This window comes from Pseudopodoces humilis, chromosome 26 (assembly GCF_049639895.1).
Source record: "Pseudopodoces humilis isolate 2021_Gansu_Grassland_sample_001 chromosome 26, ASM4963989v1, whole genome shotgun sequence".
Lineage (NCBI taxonomy): Eukaryota > Metazoa > Chordata > Aves > Passeriformes > Paridae > Pseudopodoces > Pseudopodoces humilis.
In genome coordinates this window covers 386,637-408,449 of record NC_142225.1, presented here as the reverse complement: position 1 = coordinate 408,449, position 21,813 = coordinate 386,637, and the positions used below count along the sequence as shown (strand labels likewise).

Genomic DNA, 21,813 nt, shown 5'->3' with positions numbered 1-21,813 from the left:
AGCACAGGCTGGCACTGCAGAGCGCTGGGGCTCAGGGACAGCCTGAAACCCACAACCAGTGCTGCTGGAGCTGGGCTCTGCCTGCTCCCACACCTGCAGGAGCAGGTGCTGGGGGTGTACAGGCTCCAAAACCAGTGTAAAAGAGCCAGAAATTTAAAGCTGTATGCAGAAATGGTCACTAAATCCTCTGGAAAGCGTTGGCTCAGCTGCTGGGCTTGGGTTGTGTGTGGAGAGAGATTCCCAGCCCCACATATGTCCTTTTGCCTGGTGAGCTTTGATACGCTCTTGGCTTTTAACAGGGAGCACACAACATCCTCAGCTCAAGCAGCAGATGTTTTCCAAGGCATTGGGATATCCCCTTCCCTTCACTCCCCTCCAAGGGAGTTTAAGGTGTCCTGGCCCCCACGTTTTTGAGTGTCCACAGGAGCAAACAGGGGGACCAGACAGGAAATCATCCCTCCTGCAGCTCTTCCCACCAGTGGTGCAGCAGTGTGATTACCCCCATTTCATTCCTTTGAAAGCCTGCTGAGCTGCAGATATGTCCCTCCTCTCCTGGGGGTGTCTTAGGGATTGCTCAGATCCTACTCTAACCTCCTGGGGTAGCCCAGGGGGTTGTTCCTGGGTTGGACAGGGCTTGGAGCAGCCTGGGATAGTGGAAGGTGTCCCTTGGCAGGGGGTGGAACAGGATGGGCTTAAAGGCCCCTTCCAACCCAATCCAGTCTGGGATCCTGTGAACTCAGGGTATGTAGGAGCCTCCACAGTCCTGGGGGTGGCAGAGTGCTGTTCCCAGGGGCTTGGGGTTAAAGGATAAAATGGGTTCAGTGTTTTTTTGGGTGTCCTTTGGGGGGTGATGGACAGAAGCAGGGGGTCAGGCTCGATGATGCCATGGTTGGGGTCCTCCTTGGGTGAGCTGGGATGGCTATGGGAGGTTGTGGGTAGCACAGTGAGGACAAGGGCAGAGCTCCTGGGGCTCCTGTGCCACCAAGGACACTTCATGGTGCCCAGCATTAGCTGGGCTCCACAGAGCTGACATTTTTGAGAGGGAGGATTAGAATTAGAATTAGAGAGAAATTAGAAATTGAGTTGAACTAATACCTGATGCTGGATTTTGAGAAGAAACATGCCCAGATGGGAGCTCTGCTGCCATGGGGGAGGGCTGCCACCCCTCTGCAAACCACCACACTCCCCACACTTGCTGGAGCAATTTGGTGTTGCTTCCCTCTGTTTGAAGCTTTCCCTGTTTTCTCCAGTCCCCAAACAAGGGGAGCAATGGTGGGACATGGTGTTTCCTCTGCTCCCTTTCTTTGCTCATCCCATGCTGGGTGAAGCCCTCAGGGGTAGAGCTCCGTGTTGGATCCAACACAGCTCGTCACATTCATGCAAACCTTGATTTATTCTTCCTGATCTTTTCCAGTACTTGGGATTTCTGGAGGGAACTGGACTTTTATATCACTTATATCTTCCTTGTGGCCTATATCCAGGAGGAATGAGCTCCAGATGGAGTTTTTCCATGGCAGGCTATTTTTGAGGTACTTTCTGTGGTTCCTCTGATGCTTAATAAGGGCTGAGTGAATCCCACAATTCAGCTAAAGAGGAACATTTCTTCCTTTAGATTTTCCTTCTAAAGCACAGCATCTCCAGCCCCTCCACCTCACTGGTGCAGTGAATGGGCACCAGGATCCTCCCCTGCATCAGGAGTTGGGATGTGCAGGGAAGAGACTCCAGCAGAAAGTCCTTCTTGCATGAAACAAGGTTTAAAAAGCCAGACAGGAGTAGGATGAGTCCTTCCTGCAGCACTGTGGCTCTGGCTGTGCTGGGTGTACTGGGTGTGCCAGGTGGGCTTTGGCTGGGGCTCATTTTGGGGGCTCACTTTGCACCTGAAGGGTGTGGGTTGAAGATGTGACCCTGCTCAATGTGGATTTGGACAGAGCAGACAGGGCTCCAGTGCTTGAGCCTTGCCCCCAGCCACCCTGTAATGTCACTGTCCTCAGATGTCCCTGCACTGCTGCTCCTGCCAGCTCCTGTTGCTGTCAGGGATGAGACGTCAGGAGCTGACACCGCCTTGGGCCCCGTGGGAATGGCACCGGGCTCATTCCAGCCTGGACTGGGGGTGGATGGGGCTGTGTCTCCATCTCCAGCTCTGCCTGCTCCTTGCTGGGGTTCATCCACCCCTTCCAAACCAGGGGGACACAGCCAAGGTGCCAAAGGAGCCTGGCTTGGCGAGGGAGGGCTGTGCTTGTGTGTGCTTGAGGGTGCTTGGGGGGAAGAGCAGGTTTCATCAGATTTAAATCAGATTTAACCCCACGGTCCTGACTTGGCCTTCATGGGGCTGAGCACCCACGTGTCCCAGCAGGGGTGGAGATGCTCGTGGTAAATCCTGTGAGGTTTCCTTGCCAGACATTGCAGAGCTGTCCCAGTGCTAGGTCTGCTCATCCTCAAAGCTTGAGTGTCCAGAACCGAGAACCCCACTGATGTCCCACTGCCCACCACTGCAGCTGGGCAAAACAAAAGCTCTTTAGGAGCTAGCTGTGCTATCAGCAAAGGGATTAAGTAATTGCTGAAGTCCCTTAGTGCAGACAAGGAACAACATAAGGGATGAAAACAAAGGGGAATCTTCCCCACCCCCCATCACCTGAGTTACTGAAGCCATCCCAGTCACCTCTGTTGGGGTCATCCAGTGCCCCAGCCATGATGTCACCACTCTCCTGCAACAGGAAGGACTAAAACCTTCTGTGTTTTCAGAGGCTGGAGGAAAGGGGAGCCCTACCTCAATTGTCTGCAGGTGGCACGGGGAGCACAAGGGGAAGTTGGGGCACAGTCTCGCTGCTCTTGTCTCTGTTTGTGTGCTGGGATTGGTGGTGGTGGATTGCTGAGCTTTGGAGATCTCCCAGGACCATTGGTGTTCCCTTGCAGGTTGTGGTGCCTGTAAAACCCCAAAGTGTGGTGCAGGGATGTGAGCCTGCTGTGGTCCAGCCTGGAGCCAGCAGCACTGGACACATCCCTGCTCTGTCCACTGTGGCTTCCAACACCCTCTAACACTTCCCAAATTTCACTGAATGTTCCATCCACCTTTTTCCTGACTCCAAAGTCCCTCCCTGGGCTCTTCCTCAGCCCCACTCATAGTTTAGAGTCTGGTGAAGGATGGTTGGACAGGGCTTGGAGCATCCTGGTCTTGTGGAAGGTGTCCCTGCCCATGGCAGGGGGTGGAACTGGTTGAGCTTTTAAGGTCCCTTTCAGTGACCATTCCACCATTCCAAACCATTCCATGATTCTGTGGTGGCAGAACGCCGGAGACCTGCCAGGACAGGGAGTGGGATTTTGCTCTGGGCCCTGGGGAGCTCACTGAGCCACTTCCCCTTTCTGCCAGTCATGGAGTTGGTGGCCAAAATTGACACTGGGAACTGGGCAGATGTGCAGCTGATGCGTGGGACTGGTTATCACTGCTGGGGCTCCTGGCAGGGAGGGCCTTGTGAGGGTGTGGAAGAGGTTCCAGCGGGGTGGGTGGTGCAGGGGAAGCTCTGGATCTCGGGCAGAGCAGGCATGGGAGCTCCTCAGGTGCTCGTGGGCTTTGCCCTGGGGTTCCTGTACAAGCAGCAGCCTCCCCTGTGCCCTGGGCTGGGCTGGGTGTGGTGCCAGGGCCCGGCTGGGTGAGCAGGAACCTCTGCAGCTTTTGGCAGGGCTCGGATGCACCCGTGGCACAGATTTCCTCAGCCCCCTTGGAACTGGTGACTCTTCCCTCCTCGCTGAATAAATTAGCAGCACAAGTGCTCACGGGGTGTGACTAAAGCAGGGCAGGCGCTGGTTTAGCAGCGAGGGGGAGGCCCCTGGCTCCAGCCCGGCAGGCTCCCAGATGAGATAACTCCTCAGCAGAAGTGTCACGGGGGTGGGAGGGATGTACCTGTGGCAAAACCTCTATGAAATCATGGAAAATCACCAGCCATGCCTCTGTGTCTCAGCAAGGATTGAAGCTGTGCCCTGCTCGTGGGGAAACTGAGGCACAAAGCCTCACTTTCCCAAAGGTAAGGGGACTTTGCAGTGATGCCCCCTCTGTGACAAACACAGGATTTTCTCTCAATGGTTATGGATCACTTCCTTGTGCCTTGTTCCCTGTCAGAGGAGTCTGCATCCACCTTGGGCTGGAAAGCAGTCTGATAGCTGGGATGGATCCCAGTGCTGCCTTCCCAGGGGAGTCACCCAGGGGCTGCTTCTGTAGGGATTGCATTTCCTTCTGCTGCTGTTCAAAGTAACCTTCCTTGAGAGAGAAATAAAGACTCTGAACACCTCAACGTGAGGAACAGCTTCTTTCCATGGAGGAGGGCAAAGCACCAGCACAGCTGCCTGGGGAGGGTGTGGAGTCTCTCCCCCTGGAGACATTCCAAACTCTCCTGAGTGTGTCCCTGTGTCACCTGCTTGGCTTTGGCCCTGCCTTGGGAGGGGGTTGGACTAGATGTTCTCCAGAGGTCCTTTCCAACCCCAGCTATTCTGGGATTCTGTGACTTCAGCCTAACAGAGCCAAGGACAGGGGGTTTGGTTGCAAAGTTATGGAACAAAAGGATGGGTGAGCCATGTGTACACACAGCAGAGCAGCAACTGGAAAAGGAAATGGTTGTAACCAGAATTCTGTTTTTGTGTGTGAGTTTGGTGGCTGCTGGAACCCCTCATTGTCCCTGTGGATGGATCTGAATACAGACCACATCCTGGAAGAGGGATGTGAGCTTGGTCTCATGGATCAGGTGCATCCATCTCCTCCCTTCCAGGGCACAGGGTGGTTTTCCAACCTCTCATGCACCAAAGGAATTGGGATTTCTCCAGGATTTCCACAGTCCTGTCTTTCAGTGATGCTGCTGGAGACTGCAGGTGGAGATGCAGGTGACTGGAGTGGGGTGTGATTACAGGATTTGGGGGATTTGGTTTGTGTTTTTGCTGGTTCGGGTGAACCCTCATGCCAACTGGGGCAGCTGTGAAATCCAGCTCGTGTTCCAGCAGCCACATTCCTGTGCTCTTCCAGAACACTCCCTGTGCTTCCACATGGGCTCCTGGGATCCTCAGGGTTTCAGCAGCATCCTCAGACCTGTGGTGCTCTCTCCTCCCACTTGTGTCTTTGGCTGTTGCAAACCCAGGGATGAAGTCTCAAGGTGAGCCTGGGCTTCCTGAATCTCTTGGCCAGGCGTGGGGATTCCACTTGTCAGAGGGGTCATCGAGGCTGGAGCCCCTCCAAGGCCCATTTCTGTCTGTCACATCACCCCAAAGTGCAAGGGCAGGAGGTTGGTGTGGCTTTCCTCCAGCAGTTCTGCCCTTGCCACATTCCTCTTTGGAATACCCCGAGATCCCACCTTTCTCTGGGGCTAGGGCAGGACATGTGGCCCACTTTGGAAACAGGGAAACTGAGTCAGGACCCCCGACACGACCCCCACAACACCTCCCAAGGTGACAGAGTCCTGTAGATTCCTCTGAGTGTCAGTGTGACCACGTCTGGCTGCCAGCCCTGGGGGGTTCAGCCCTCTCCTCCCCCCAGCACAGATTTTGGCTCCTCGTCTGACGAGGTTTTGCTGAGGAACAATTGTGTCTCTGCACAATGAGGAGCAGGTGGCTGTCTGAAAATACCCTCTGGAAGTGGTGTGTAATGCCTCCCCTCCCACTGCGAAGTATAAATACCAGTGCAATGCTAGCATTTACTGCTCCCTGCAAAGAAACTGGCAGATCTGGACATTTTTCCTTCTGGATTCTCCTCTACTTTAGTAACTTGGAGTGAGCAAGGGTTGAGGTAGGAACTGCTTCATGGCTTTGGAGCAAGTCTTTGGGGCAGAAGTGTGTCGTTTAAGGTAAGATGTGGGAGTGGCTGCCCTTTATTGCTTGCAGTGTCCCCTGTCCCCACCCTTTAGGGGTTCCCAGGGCTTCCCAGCGCCTGAGACAGCTCCAAACCCCGGACACGCTGCCCAAGTGTCCTGTTCTGCCACTGCTGCATCTCCAACAAGTGGACATTGTCCCCTTGGGGGAAAAGGACACAGTGCTGCAGGTGTGGGGACCCCAGGAGACCTCCCAGACCTGGATGAGAGAGGAGACAACACTGCATCTTCTCTCAGGTCTCACTGCGTTCCCAGCTCCGATCTCGGCAAATCCATCTCACCTTTTGGAATGGGAATCCAATCCTCTGCTGCTAAAAACTGGCACTTTATTTGCAGCCAGAATGCCTCATTTCCCTCGTTATCCCTGGGTGTCCTGGCCATGCCCCTGGCACCAGGCAGGGACCATCTGTGAGTTCCCTGCCGGCGCTGGGGCTGCATTAGGGAATGTGGGAGCACTGGCACCATATGGGCCCCATGGAAAACTGCATCTTCCTTGTCCCTCTCAGGGGGCTGGAGGTCCCAAGAGGCCACAGTGTATCCTGGGAATAAATGCAGGGACTTGGGAGAAAAGCTGGGATGAGGCCGTATCTGCTGATTGGTTTTCTTCATGAAAAGCAGATTTTTCCCCAGGAATCACCCAGGATGGAGAAGTCAGGATGCTTCCACTCATGGCAGGACTGCTCCAGTCCAGGCTGGTAAAACTAGGAAACCTTTGGAGTGTGTGGAAAGGAGTCAGTGCCTGGGCACAGGGATAGAGAGAGAGGGAAGCTTGGAGAGCGGCCCTCGGGGTCTGTGGGGCTGTCCAGAGGGATTCAATAGCTCCTGGCACACGTGGAACTCAGCTGGTGTCTGCTTTGGATATTTTGGCATGAACAGCACTGCTCCTGAGGTCTCAGGGCACCTGGGAGGGGAAATCCCAGCCCATGACCTACAGGAGCATGTGGCAGGTACTGCTCCAAGACTTGCTGCAGGTGAACATTTCCAGGTCCTACACCTGGATAAGTGACTTCTACTGTCAAGCCAGGGCTCTTCAGCATCCCCTTTGTCTTGTATGCAGAACAGGCTCCCTTTTCCCAACCTCTAATTACCACATCTCTCACTGAGGGTAAGAGAAATGGGCTCTGTGGCTTGGTAGGGATGGTGAGGATGTTCCCGCTCTGTTTCCCACTGGTCAGTGGGTCACTGCTGACCTTCCTGGGGTAGGCAAAGGAGGATTGGTGGTTCAACATGTCCTGGCTGCTTCCAAGTGGTGTCTGACCTCAGTGAGGGTGGGCAGGACTTGTGCTGGGACGTGGCTGTGTCTGCAGGGGCAGTGTTTGGGATGAGCTTGCTAGGAGTGCCAGGATGTGACACTTGGAGCCTGTCCTGGGGTCACATTTAATGCAGTATCATGCATTAAAAAAGTTCCTGAAGGGTAAAACTGGCAGCAAAAGGGCAGACTCTGATCTCTCCTGGATCTGGCGGGGAGGGGTCAGTGTGGGTGCTGGACCCTGAGTTTGGACGGAGGGGAGGCTGTTCCTGTGCCAGGGAGCTGGGAGTGAGGGGTGATGGGGTGGGCTCTGCCACCCCAACTCTGCACTTCCAAGGCCAAGGTGGGCAGCCTCAGAGGATTTCCCAGGAGCAGGAAAGATCATAGTGCCATTTTTATGGGATGATCAGTCTCTGAGAGCTTGTTGCCTTCCAGGAGCGTGCGAAAGCCTCTTTGCCAGCTGCCTGCTGTGTGATGGTCCTGCTGACAGAGCCACCAAAGCTTTGCTCTTCCTCTTGTCAGGATGGGAGTGGAGCTGTTCAGAGAGGAAACACGAGGCTGTCTCTGTCCTCTGTGTGTGGGTAAAGCTGTGGGTGCTTCTCCCCCTCCCTGGGAAGGAAAAGCCAGGCTGCTCTCTGGGACCCTGCATCCCATGGGCAGCCTGACTCACAGCTGAGCTGTGCTGAGCGAGTCAGCAGCTCCAGGGCAGAAACCCCTTCTGAGCTGCTCCACATCTGGGCACCATGGTGGGGAGGTGGCCTCTCTGAGCAGGCAACGTGTGACCATGCTCGTTTCCATCCCAAAAATGGGGGAAAGCATGGTTTTGGGGTGGAGGGGGGAGGGATAGTAAAGCAAGCACGTTTTCCCTGGCAAGAGACCTGCTCCAGCAAGCCTGTGCCTGGCAGCCCCACAGGACTAAAAATACCCAGCAAGGGCTGGAGCTGTGCAGTGTCTGTTTGCTCAGCTCCCAGCTGTCTCCTCGCAGCCTCACGGTTCTACCCAATGATTATCCCAGCACTTAAGGCCCTCTAAAGCCAGGCAGGAGCGTTTAGGGAATTCTCCCAGAGACCTGTGAAAGGTTGAGATTGACAGGCACTAATTGGGAGTAAGCTCAGGCCCCTCTGACCTCCAGTAGCAAAGAGCTGCTCTGGCTGTGCCCTCGCTGCTGCTGCAGTCACAGCAGAGTGTGGGAGTGGCTGGGCTGTCACCCACACTGATGTCCCCAAGGTCCTTCAGAGTGACCGCTGGCATGTGTGGGTTTGCCTGGGAGCTTTGCTGGGTAGGGACAGACCCTGTGTGTGCTCCCTCCAGCCGGGCTTCACCTGGAAACAGGTGAGATTCTCTTGCTTTTGGAGAATGGAGAAAAGCCCAAGGTCTGAGGTGGGACAGAAATGAGGGCAGTTGACCCTGGACAGGAGCTTCCTGCACATTCCTGCTCATGTGCACATCCCTGGCTCCATGGATGTTGCTGTGTCCCTGTGCCCACATCCCTGGCTCCATGGATGTTGCTGGATCCCTGTCCCTGTGCCCACATCCCTGCACACTCACCTGTGCCTGTTGCTTACTGGACTCACTTCATGCTCCACAGGTCTTGAATACAGCAGAGATCAAGCCCAGCCTGGTCCTGGCTGCCTCAGGTGCCATCCCAAATTAACCCTTTGCAGCTGCTGACTCTGGCTGTTGGCCTTTCCCAGAGCCTGGGCTGCTCATGGTGTTTCTGTGAAAGCTGCAGTGGTTGAGTGGTTGAATCATCCAGGAATGATCACTCACAAATCCATGGGGCAGGAGAGTCGCTGTGGCTGTTGGAGGAATGGATCCATGGTGGGGATGCTGGAGGAGGTGTCTGTCCATGGATGTGGACAGTCCTGCTGCAGTGCAGGAAATTTTCCACTCTTGGCCTGTGCCATGGTTCCAGCCAGGACGGGCACACGGGGCTGGACTGTGTGCAGAGCCACACTCAGAGGTGGCAGAGCATCCCCCTGGATTTCTGTGCCAGGGATTCTCATGGTGCAGCAGTGTCCTGGGAGGCACAGAGAGCCCCCAGAGCCCTGGGCTGGCTGTGCCCACCTGCCTGGGGGTCTCAGGCCGGCTCAGGGGGGCTTTGGCAGCTCTCTATGGTGCTGGGAGGTCTCACCCTGCTCACAGGGCTGCTCCAGCTGCAGGGGGTTGTAGCAGCTCCTGCCTTACACCTCTGTGTGTGTCCTTGGTGGCCTGGGATGAGGGGGGAATGTGGCCTCCCTCAGTGGGGACACCCCCAAACCCTGGGCACAGAGGAGCTTTGGGTCACCAATGTTGCCTTGTCCAGGACAGTTTGATGCTTCACTGAGCATCCTCAGGGACAGGGCACAGAGGCTTTTGGGGGCCAGCAGAATGGGATGAGTCCATCCTGGAGCAGCATCAGTGCTGTGTAAGATCCCTGTGGTTCTGTGATCACTCTCCCTAGGCTGAGGGACCGGCTGTGCTCATCTCGCCGTCTCCCTGCACCAGGAATAACAGGATGTGACTGTGGGCAGGAGCAGGTTTGCAGTGAAATAAACACCCCCCCACCCCCAAACCACCCGTGCACAAGCTCAGCCATGGGGGAAGCAGACAGAAAAGCAGCTCTTGGCTGTAAATCTGTGTCTCCTCCTGCACTGTGTGGGTCCAGCCCCTTGGGTGACGTCCATGGGGAAGGACATGTGGGAAGCTGCCACTGCCCTGCTGGAATTGGCACCTGAGAGTCTCCTCATGGTATGGGTGTCTCTCCTTTGCAGCTGGGATAAATTTCCATCCCATCATTGCTCCAGTCAGGTTTATGTCTTGGTCATTCTCTGCAGCATTTCTCTTCCCTAAGGGCTTGCAGTGCTCTTCCCTCTGTGCCTTGATTAATATCTCTTAATTCATCTGCTAATTTCTTCCAATTCCCTAACAGCAGCTGGCTGGGCCATGCCCACATGGCTCATTTTGCCATTCAAGTCATGCTCAAGAACTGCTGGACTTTCCCCAGCCTGGATGTTCCTTCTCCATTCTCATCTCTCAAGCAGAGGCACAGAAGAGGAGGGGACATTTAGACCTCATTTAGGCTTTGCACCCAAATTAACAGGGCTTAGCCCTGGGGTATTGGTTTCTGCTCTTCTTGGCCCAGAATCTCCCTGGAGTCTGGGACATCTTACCCCTAGGGAAGCTGGCAGGGAGCCACATGCCTGTGAGTACCCCTGGGATGCTCATTCGGGGCACGAGAACTGGAAAGCATTTTCCGTGCCTAATTACAGGGATGAGGCTCGGGTCCAACTCGCCCCGAGGGGTGCAGGGGCTGGAATGGTCCCTCACTCCATGCCCTGTCATCCACCAGTCTTGTTTTCGTGGGATGCTGCAGGGATGGGATGTCCTCAGTGCAGTTATCCCATGAATCCACAGTTATCCTGGTCATCCACATCCCAACAGCCAGGATGGAGCGTGAACAGCCCTCAAAGCTTCAGGATGCTGTTACATCTCCGCAACAGGTTTTATCCCTCTTGAGGATCCAATCTGTGAAGGGAGGGGAGGACACCACCTGTGGGACAGCCCTGTCCTATGTCCCTGTGTGCTGGAGCTGGCTCTCAGCATCACAGAGAGGGGCTGCTGCTTTTGCCACAGCTTCTCTATTTTTAGAGAGTTTTTTGTGTCAAACTTCCCTTCAGCTGATGAGCCAATGTCATCCAAAGAGCAGAGTTCTGGTTCCCCTGCCCTGGCAGGGTCTGGTGTGACAAAGGCACCTCCTCACAAGTGTCACCTTTCATCAGGGCAGGTCCCTGCTGTGTCACTGAGCTGTTGGACACACGAGCTTTCATCCCAGCCCAAAGGGCCAGAACAGGCTGCTCTGCCCAGGCCTGTGTGTAGGTCCTTTTTATCCATTTTGTGGGGGTGGGGAGTTTGAAAGGGAAGTGACAAAATCTCAGCTGGTTTGGGCTGGAAGGGACCTTAAAGCTCATCCAGTCCCACCCCCTGTCATGGGCAGGGACACCTTCCACCAGCCCAGGCTGCTCCAAGCCCTGTCCAGCCTGGCCTTGGACACCTCCAGGGATGGGGCAGCCACAGCCTCAGATGCGTCCACAGCCTCAGAATATTCAGACCTGTCCTTGAACATTTCATCTGGAAAGTTGAACTGGAGTGGTGCCCCAGAAGCAGCACTAGACCAGCACTCCTCACCCTGGGCCTGCCACGTTGTTTTTTACTGCTCAGCTCAGGACAAACCTGCCCATGGTTTGTCCCCTGGCACAGATGGTGACTGGGGTGGCAGTGTCACACTTGTCCTTGCTGCTGGGGATCCTCAGCTGGCTGCAGAGGGCTGAAGTTCCCCCACAGGACTGTGAATCCACACCTGAAACCTTGTCTGGGATGGTTTGGGGCTGCAGAAGGGAAGGAGGGGCTGTGGGCTCCAGCATCACCCCTGGGCTGGGTCCTCAGGTCCAGCCATGCTTTAATCCAGCCTATGTTGCCCAAATGTCAGCTCTCCCTGTCCCCTCAGCCTCTCATCCCTGGTGCTTGTGCTTGGGCAGGAATTTGGGGATACAGCTGCTTCCATCCCCTGGGAGAGGTTTGACCAAGGCAGGAGGTGCTGGAGTTCAGTTGTCACTGAACAGCTGGGCCCAGCACATCTGTCTAGAAGACAGGGGAACATGAATCCAATCATTCAACTCATTTGTTGCTGTGACTTCCTGCCGGGTTTGGGTCAAACTCAGCTTTGGAGCCTGATTTTCTGCAGATTCCCTGAGGCTGGGGAACACTGGGGCCACAGGGGCCCTGGACAGTAGCAGGATTTTGGGTGCCAGGGTTGCTGTTTCCTGCAGCCTGGTGCCATCCTGGATTCGGATCAGGTTGGTCCCTGAGCGCAGGAGAAAAAAGCCAGCACAGCCCATTCAGGTGGGTGCTGAGCCCACCTGGTGCAGCTCTCAAGGGTTTGATGGGGGGCAGAGGGGGCTGGACAGGTCTCTGGGCATTTTGGAGGCAGCAGGAGGGATCTGATCTCTGTCCCCTCTGCCACAGGTCATTGCCGGGTGTTTGAAGAACTGTGATGCCTGACGGAGACACGCTTCCACATCAGCAGTGACACCTCATCCAGCTTTAGGGACAACAGCCCATCCTCAGCAGAGCCCCCCTCAGCATGCCCAGGCAGCCAAAACATTCCCTGGACCCTCCCTGTGCTGCTTTTGGCTTGGGCTCTCCACTGGGGCAAATCCTCAAGGGTCATTTTGTCACCCCCTGAACAGCCCGTGGGTCACAGATGCTGCAGCCCGTTGGAAAGGCATCAGGGAGGTGACACACAGGATCCAGGAGAAGTGACACACAGGACCCAGGAGAGGTGACACACAGGAGCCAGGAGAGGTGACAGCAGGACCCAGGAGAGGTGACACACAGGACCCAGAAGAGGTGACAACGGGACCCAGAAGAAGTGACACACAGGAGCCAGGAGAGGTGACACACAGGAGCCAGAAGAGGTGACAGCAGGACCCAGGAGAGGTGACACACAGGAGCCAGGAGAGGTGACAGCAGGACCCAGGAGAGGTGACACACAGGAGCCAGAAGAGGTGACACACAGGACCCAGGAGAGGTGACAACGGGACCCAGGAGAGGTGACAGCAGGAGCCAGGAGAGGTGACACACAGGAGCCAGGAGAGGTGACACACAGGAGCCAGAAGAGGTGACAGCAGGAGCCAGGAGAGGTGACACACAGGAGCCAGAAGAGGTGACACACAGGAGCCAGGAGAGGTGACAGCGGGAGCCGGCGGTGAGGAGCAGCGAGCAGGGCCCTGGTGACTGTGGGGACCCTGTTGGTGCCCAGGACATCCCTGCACCTGCTGGAGCGATGCCAGCTGCTGCTTAGCACCCCGGAGGAAGGGATGGGGAGTCCCCCTCCTTGAGCACCCCGTTGTCCCCTCCCGTGCTGGCTCCCCTGGCCCCGGGAGCCCGCAGTGATGTGACCTGTGCTCAGCACAGCCCCAGCCCCGTTGGGAGCCTCCCCCAGGCAGCCCAGCCATGATGTGCGAGGTGATGCCCACCATCAGCGAGGGGGACCCGCTGGGGCCCCCCCAGGGCTCGGAAGCGGACGCTGACTTCGAGCAGCTGATGGTGAACATGCTGGATGAGAGGGACAAGCTGCTGGACACCCTGCGGGAGACGCGCGAGACGCTCGCCGTCACCCAGAGCCGGCTGCAGGAGACGCTCCGGGAGCGGGACCAGCTCCAGAGGCAGCTGAACTCGGCACTGCCGCAGGTGAGGAGCTGCCCCTGGCAATGGCAGAGCCTGCCTTGAGGCACTCCAGGGGGATTGCATTTGGGGTTTGGCCCGTGCCTCTGGGAGGGTTGGCTTGGTGTGACAGTGCTGACACTGCTGCCAGTGCTGAACCTCATGTAAACGGTAAATCCTGCAGGTTCTCTCACTTGGACATCTCTGCTTCTCCTCTGTACCCTCGCTGGTCTGTGAGGAGGGGTAGGACTGCAATCCTCCCTGTCCACAGGGGAATGGATTTGGAGAAGGGGCAGAACATCCCCAAGGACACCCCAGGGTGAGAGCAAGGCAGAGCCTTCACTTCCCGTGGGGACAGTCGGTCCACTGAGGAGCAGATAGCTCAGTTTGGGCAGCAGATGTGGCTTTCTACCACCAATCAACTTCTTGGGATGTCAGGAAGTGCTGAGCCCACATTGGCACTTCAGATGGGGACATGAACCATTAACCATTCATCGCTGTCCTTCCCCGCTGTGCAGAGCAGCCCCACTGCTGCCCCTTCCCTCGCCAGGTCTCCTTTCCATCAGCCCCATTCCCCACTGCGGTGATGGGACTTCTCTGTCTCAATCTGGGTCCTGAGAGGGGACACTGGAGGCAGAGCTGCTGCAGGGTGGGGACTGGGACATCTCAGGGAGCAGAGGGGCAGAGGACAGCAAGGTCTGTGCTCGGTGGGCAGCCCAGAGCTTGGGGAACCAGGGCTTGCCTTGAGGCTTCTGCTGGTGCTTTGCTCCTGGTTACTCCACCTGCAGGACCCTCTCCAGGTACTGCAGAGGCCTGGATTTGATTTCCACAAAGATGTTGAGGCTAGAAGAGGGTGAGGTGGATGAGCCCAGTGTCACAGGGCTGTGCAGGATGAGTCTGAGCTGCCACCATCCCTGTGGGGTCTCGTGGGACAGCACAGTGCTCAGACTTGGGGGAACAGGGATTCTGGGGGTTGTTGCTTTGCTCCATTGTGGGTATGGTGTGAGAGGAGCCCAACAGCCAAGGGAGGCAGGAGGCTTTGAATGTTTGCATCTGCAAACTCTGCAGTGCTGAGACCCGAGATCCTCCTTGCCTGGGCATTGGGGTTTGGAGCACCTTGGAGAGATGGGAAATGGTGGCATGAGCTAGGACAGAGCTTGGGCTGTTGGCTGGCCAGCTCTCTGCATCTCTGCCTTGTCTGTATGGAGGAAAGCAGCTCGGGAACAGCTGCTCTGTACAGAGATGGGCTAGTGCTGCCTCTGCCCAAGGTGCTGAGAGCAAAACCCCCAGCAGTGCTTCCCAGGAGCTCCTGGGCTCCCTGCCAGGTGAGTTTCTACCTTCCTGAGACATCTGCTGAGACGTTCCTGGGTGTTGGGTGCATCCAGTCTCAGCACCACCTCCCTGTGCTGGGGGCTCGGTCCCTGTGCTCCCCGCTCTGGAAAGAGCAAGCCAGGTCACCCTGGGGCTCTGCCCGCCCCACCACAGCCTCCCGGATTAAGGGATGCGCGGATTTAGCTCCGCTCCCGCTCCAGCAGCGGCCCCGGGAGCCTCGGGGTGTGCTCGGAGCAATCTGGGTCAGCACACAGGCAGTGCCTGCGAGCCGCTGGGTGCCTGCCTGGGGCTGCCCCCGGCCCCTGCAGCCCCGGGATGTGACTGGGCTGATCCCATGGGGGATTCCCTGCCGCCTCCTGCGGGCCCTGCCTGGGCAGGCGGCTCCGGGCGCGGCGGCCCCCGGTGTCCCCCGTGCTCGCTCCTGGACATGAGGGCTCAGCATGAACACGGGAAGTGAACCCAAAGGCGCTCACCTGCCCAATGGGATTAATCCCAGCATGTGCATGTACCAGGTAAGTGGCATTGGGACCGTGGGTGTCTCCCCGGGGTGCTGTGTGGGGACATCCCATAGGTTTGTCCCATTCTCTTCCTCCTTCTCTGTCCTCTCTTTAGCCCAGGAGCTTCCTGTGGTGTCTCAGACCCCATTGGGAATAGGATGCAAACTGGATTTCTGGGAGAACCCCTTCTTTGAGGGCAGGCTTGGGCAGCCAGGCTCATCAGTAGTGTCCCCTGGGTGCAGCCAGGCTGGGGTATACACTGCCTGCTGAGGCTGGGATGGATGGCAGCTGGGGACGTGGCACTCTGCACCCTCTCAGGGCACAGAGGCTGCTGGATGCTGCTGTGGGATCCAAAGGGACAGGCTGGGAATGTGCATCTGCTGCAGATCCAGGTGTGGGGAAGGCAGAGGATGAGCCTGCCCAGGGCAAACCCCTTGGCAGGGATGCTCCAGGGATGCTCCTGCCTGTAGCTCCCATTCCCCCTTGCCTGTGCTGCATGGCTGAGCCATCCCCACCCCCAATCCATGGGGGCATCCCTCAGCCCCCAAAAGACAGAACTCCAGGGTGATTTCCTGGGGAGACTAAGCTGCCTTAATGCTCCTTACGTGATTTATTTATTCATGTGGGAGTGCTGAATGTGACTTAATCAGGCTGAGAGCTCCAGCTCCCCTGTTCTGCAGGGAATTTGTGGCCGAGGTCTCAGCTCTGAGTGGGTTCTGGGTGCTCTCAGCAGTCCTCCGAGGCCCTGGCTTTGTTCCCAGCTCCCTCCTGCCCAGCCCCCCAGCTCAGTTTCTCCTGGGGGCAGGTGCCACCCAGGGATGTGACACTCGGGGCTCCCAGTGCAGGGTCCTCTGTGGGACAGAGTTCCTCCCTGTCCTGCCATGGCTCAGGGCTTTGGCAGGAGTCCCTGTCCCCACCTGTGTCAGGGGGATTTCACGGGGCTGGGGGCTGCAGGTTGTCAATGGCCACAGAAACCTGCCATGGTTCCTCCTTCCACGAAGCTGTGCTGCATCTTTGCTGCCTCTTGGGCTGCCTGGAGAGCTGAGATCTGACCTTTTTGGGGTGAGCAGACCCCTTAAGACTCCCCAGACTCCTCGAAGGTCCCCCAGGAGCTGGGGTAGGTCCTGAGATCAAACAATCCCATTTAACTTCAAAGTATACCTTGAGTTAACTTGCGAAGACCAGCAGGTAAACGGGAACCTCAGGAGCCCCCACTGGGTAAGACCCTTAAAGCATCTCCGGATTTTGGGAAGGATGGAGGGATCTGGGAGCTGTGTGGAACCCTTGGAGCTGGTTGTGCTCCTACAAGACTAGGATGCTGAGATGTTGGATTCCTGCTTGCCTGGCTGCACAGTGCTCCTCCCTGAGCAATCCCAGGTGGAAATACACACCCTTAGGAAGGGAGGACACCGATTCCCTGTGGATTCACACAGTGCCCAGGTGTTGTATCCAGGAGGTGTGGGAGACGCCTGTGCCCAGCGCTAGGGGTGGGTGATGGTCCAAGTCCTGGGTTTACCCAGCAGGATTTAATCTGTGTAATCCCATGCTACAACTGTTGGGGTTGTGCTTATCCCCTTGGCTCTGGACTGGGGCTGTCTCTTCATTCTGCTCCACTCCTGGGATCCACAGACTGGGCTGCCACACCGGCAGACGATGGATGGGACTCTCCCTCTCATGCTGAGTCAGCAGCAGCGATTTCCTGGCATGGGCATCCTTCCCACACATCCCCTGCTGCTCCTGTCAGGAGCAATCACTCCAATTAGGGACTTGAAAATGCATTAATCCTGCAGCTGGAGCTGGTTTGTCCCCAGGCTTGGGTGCATTGGAGTAGCAGCCACGCTCCTGACGCAAACAGAGAATTTTGCTGGCTGTGGTGTGATCCCTCTGCATCCCTGTGTGTGCTGTGGACAGCACTGGGAGAGACACAAAGGGGCCCTGGGCTGAGGACTTTGGCATTCCAGCTTTTCCATGCTGCAGGCTTTGGAGCCTTCTCCCCCTGAGCTTCCTAAACCTCTCCGTGCTTTTCCAGCCATCTCCACGCTGCTGCTTCCTGGTCTCCCTCCAGCTCTTCCCTGTTCTTTTCCCCCTGATGCAGCCTAGGAGGAAAACCCCAAACCCCCAACATGCATGGTGCAGTCTGAAGATCTGAGTCCCAGTCCACAGCATCCCACTTCAATACCCTGTGTGGTGTTCCAGGTCTCCCTCCCTGCTCCAACAGTGAAAACAGCATCTCTCATCCTGCTCTATCCCTCCATCCCTCCATCCTGCTCCATCACTCCATCCCTCCATCTCTCCATCCTGCTCCATCCCTCCATCCTGCTCCATCCCTCCATCCTGCTCCATCCTGCTCCATCTCTCCATCCCTCCATCTCTCCATCCTGCTCCATCCCTCCATCCTGCTCCATTCCTCCATCCTGCTCCATCACTCCATCCCTCCATCTCTCCATCCTGCTCCATCCCTCCATCCTGCTCCATCCCTCCATCCTGCTCCATCCCTCCATCCTGCTCCATCCCTCCATCCTGCTCCATCCCTCCATCCTGCTCCATCCCTCCATCCTGCTCCATCACTCCATCCTGCTCCCAGACCCCAGGACTTGGGGCCAAGTGCAGTGGAGGTTTGGTTTTAATCCAGACTGGCCCCTTCCTGAACTGCTGGGCTTCCTGCAGGGCTCCCAGGGACTCCCAGTCTGTGTCTCCTTGTCCACCCTTGGAGATCAGGCACCTCTCCTTCACTTTCTAATCTGTTTATAGGCGTCCCTGCTTAGTCTCAGAGCTTATCAGAGCTGGGCAGGCACCTCTGCCTCGCCTGGGAGACTCCTGGCCACGGTCAGGGCAGAGGAAAATCATCTGGATGCTCTGTCTCGACTTTGCTGGGATGGAGGGCCATGGCACACCTGTGGATGGGGGTGGAGCTGCACTCCACAGGGTGACACTGCAGCCCCGAGCTGAGGACAGCTTGCCATCATCCCCAACTTGCCTGGTGCCCACCAGTGACCCAGAGCAAGGTGGCAGCATTGGCATCTGGCACAGTCAGGGCTGACAGAGGTAGCTACAAGTGGCTGCTGGAGTGATTTATTGCTATTTTTTATTCCCAAGGCATCATACTCAGGCCCTGTGTACTCAGCTGACCTCACTGCTGGCCTGGCTCGCTGCAGGGCTGTTGCTATTTTTGATGTAAATGTTCATTTTTGCAGCCTTTCCCCGAGGGGTGCCAGTTACTGAGGGCTCTTTGATTTGCCATGGGGTGCTCGGGGCCTGGCACAGGATGTGGGACACAGAGCACAGGATGCATTCCTGTGGAGGCTCAGAGAGGAGCAGCCCTAGGGAAGGGGCTCTGTGCTGTGCCCACCCCTGGCTGTGACCTGCTGACCGTGTGTGCACCGGGCTGGCTGCAGCAGGGGCTGCCTCTCTCTCCAGAGGATTTGCTCCCTTTTAATCCCCTCTTTCAGGATGAAATCCTGATTGCAGGAGCATCTGCACAGCCTGGCCCCCAGAGCGAGGGAACGCAGGCAGAGGAGGCTGAGTGCTGGTGGTCCCTGTCCCCAGCACTGGCCATCGCGGTCCTCCTGCTGCCTTCGGTGCCCTGTCCCACCCATCCAGCACCGCCCTGCCCTGTTCCCTGCAGGGGAAGCACATCCAAGCCCACAGCCAGTGTCCCCTGCCAGCCAGGGCAGAGCAAGAAGTCTCCACCTTTGCAGGAGCAGAGGCTTTGGATCCTCACGGTCTTGCCCAGGTGCTGGAAAAGCCCAGAGCTGATGCATCCTCCACGTTTCCAGCTCGGGCTGTTGGAAGACATTCCCGGGGCCATCCCGGCTGCCAGGCTGCTTTTCCTGGTCTCCTGGAGCCCTGCTGCTTGTCTCGTGGTGTGCTGAGGGACTGGGGAGTGACAGATCCCTAAATCTGAGGCGATGCACCGGCACCTCTCTGGCTCATCTCCCTGCTGCTTTCCGCTCGCCGGCATTCCCAGCCCGGCTCTAATCCGCAGGGATGTTCGGGAGCTGCTGGCAGCGCTTGCATAACCCACGGAATGTGCACGTGTGCCTGGGGCCCATCCTGATCCTGATCCCTGTCCTGATCCCGGTCCTGATCCCGATCCTGGTCCTGGTCCTGATCCTGATCCCGATCCTGGTCCTGATCCTGATCCTGGTCCTGATCCTGATCCTGATCCCGGTCCTGATCCCGATCCTGGTCCTGATCCCGATCCCTGTCCTGGTCCTGATCCCGATCCCTGTCCTGATCCCGATCCTGGTCCTGATCCCTGTCCCAATCCTGATCCCGATCCCGATCCTGGTCCTGATCCTGATCCTGGTCCTGATCCTGGTCCTGATCCTGATCCCTGTCCTGATCCCGGTCCTGATCCTGATCCTGGTCCTGATCCTGGTCCTGATCCTGATCCCTGTCCTGATCCCGGTCCTGATCCTGATCCTGATCCCGATCCTGGTCCTGATCCCTGTCCTGATCCTGATCCCGATCCCGATCCTGGTCCTGATCCCTGTCCTGATCCTGGTCCCAGTCCTGATCCTGATCCTGATCCCGATCCTGGTCCTGATCCCTGTCCCGATCCTGGTCCTGATCCCTGTCCTGATCCTGATCCTGGTCCTGGTCCTGATCCTGATCCCGGTCCCGATCCTGGTCCTGATCCTGATCCCAGTCCCGATCCTGATCCTTATCCTGATCCCGGTCCTGATCCTGATCCCGGTCCCGATCCTGATCCCGGTCCCGATCCTGATCCTGGTCCCGATCCTGGTCCTGATCCTGATCCCAGTCCCGATCCTGATCCTGGTCCCGATCCTGATCCTGATCCTGATCCTGATCCCGGTCCCGATCCCAATCCCGATCCTGCCGGGATCCCAGCACCAAGGAGTGCACAGCGGGCTCCCGGTGGAGCTGGGTCTGCCGAGGGCTCCCCGAGCCCTGGGAGCTGTGGGATGGTCCCAGAGCAAGTGTGGGATGGGGTGTGGCAGAGCTCGGTGATGAGGTTTGGGGTGCTGTGACAGATTTGGGGAGAACTGGTGGGAGAAGGGTGATCCCAGGGTTGGAGAGCTTCCTGAGGAAGAGATGGGGCCAGGGGTGATCCCAGATTGGAGTGGTCCCTAAGAAGGGATAGGAAGAGGGAAAACTGCAGGGCTGGAGTGGTCCCTGGGGAATGGATGGGGCAGAAGGGGTCTGGGAAGGAACCGGGTCCCTGGGGCAATGCTGGAGCAGGGATGGCAGAGCAGGAATGTTGGAGCAGGGGCCTGAGGCAGGTGACAGGCAGGAAAGCAGCTCTTCATGGGGACAGTGACCCTTTCCCCTCACTGTGACCTGCTCAGGTCCTGTCCCACTGTGGGGTCTCAGCTGCATCAGTGCCACCACCATCCCCAGCAATCCCAGGCTACAAACCCCACCACTGGGACACGTTTGGGGTGGGGAAGGAGATGGAAAACCTGGCTGGAGCAAACATGAAAAAGCTCTGGATTTCTTGGAGCTTCAGCTGTTACAGGAGGTTCCACTTGGAGCTGAGCAGAGCATTTGGTTCAGCCTAAGCCTCAATGCTTTGCTTCGGTTTGAAGGGGTTTTATTTGCTAAACCTGAAAATTAAAGTGAAAAAGAATTTCATGCTGTAAAACAGCTCTCAGCCCCCTCTTGAAATTTGGTTTGTTAATGCTCTGTCAAATCCTTCTCAGCTTCTTCTGAAATCCTTTGCCTTTTAAAACTCTTCCCAACACCACCAAACCTGGTGTGAATTCATGGCGCATTCCTGCATTTGCATTTCTCACCCTAAAAAATCCCAGCTGCAAAATCTTGCTTGTGCCTGGCACCACTGAAGAGCAGCTGGGAGCAATGGGCCGTGCTCCTGGGCTCCCCCAGGTGCCTGGGTTTCATTTTTTGGGGGAAAGGGAACCCTTCTGCATCCAAGGGACTTCAGAGCACGTTTCCCTTCCCCTCTGACACAGCCACAGCTGTGATTGTGGTTTTCATCCTGTCTCAAGGGATGTGTTGGGTGTGCAGCATTCCTTTGGCATTGCTCTGGGCATGGCTCTTCCTTCCTGTCACAGCCCTGGAGGGAGCGGTGGCAGCAGCAGGAGCTGGTGGCACCTGGCATATCTCCTGCTGTGTCCTGTCCCTCTGGACTGAGGCAGCACCCTCTTGCTTTTGGAAGGAAGTTTTGGATGATTCCAGGTCCTGAGGACATGGTTGATGGGCAGGGGACTTATCCTGGCCAGCTGTGGCTTTGTGGTGAGTTTTAGCTGATGGGATGCTCCAAGGTGGGAGCTGCATCCAGGGCACAGTGGGAATGGGAACATGCTGGTGGTCTTGACTGGGATTCTTTAAAGGCCACTGACCACCTCTGCAGCCGTGGAGCAGTTCCTTATGTCACTGGGCAAGTGACAAACCAAATGGGATAAATCTTGAGCTGCTGTGTTCTCCAAAGCTGTGTCCAAAGCACGAGGGAAGCCAGGAATAAATCCCCTCCTGGGCTGGCTGTGCCTCTCCATGTTCCCCATGGTGTTACCCTGGCTGGGTTTGGATGGGAAGTGCTGCTCTGGAGGTCCAGCAGCGGGGCTGGAATGCTGACTCCATCCCATCCGCAGGAGTTTGCGACGCTGACGCGGGAGCTCAGCACCTGCCGGGAGCAGCTCCTGGAGAGGGAGGAGGAGATCTCGGAGCTGAAAGCCGAGCGCAACAACACCCGGGTGAGCCT

General features: G+C 57.0%; 1 protein-coding gene across 11 annotated transcripts in view; it reads left to right on the top strand.

Annotated features, from left to right (window-relative positions):
• Positions 1 to 21,813, top strand: part of PPFIA4 (PPFI scaffold protein A4) — a 60,472-nt gene that overhangs the window by 13,356 nt on the left and 25,303 nt on the right. For 10 of the 11 annotated variants that reach the window (XM_088067080.1, XM_088067079.1, XM_088067078.1 and 7 more), the window contains exons 2-3: positions 12,100 to 13,326; positions 21,704 to 21,805. In XM_088067080.1, coding sequence (XP_087923206.1) covers positions 13,090 to 13,326; positions 21,704 to 21,805 — 339 coding nt within the window. In that variant the 5' untranslated portion in view covers positions 12,100 to 13,089. Of the gene's footprint in view, positions 1 to 12,099; positions 13,327 to 15,055; positions 15,144 to 21,703; positions 21,806 to 21,813 lie in introns of those variants that run through there. The other variant, XM_088067081.1, reaches the window with a different exon arrangement.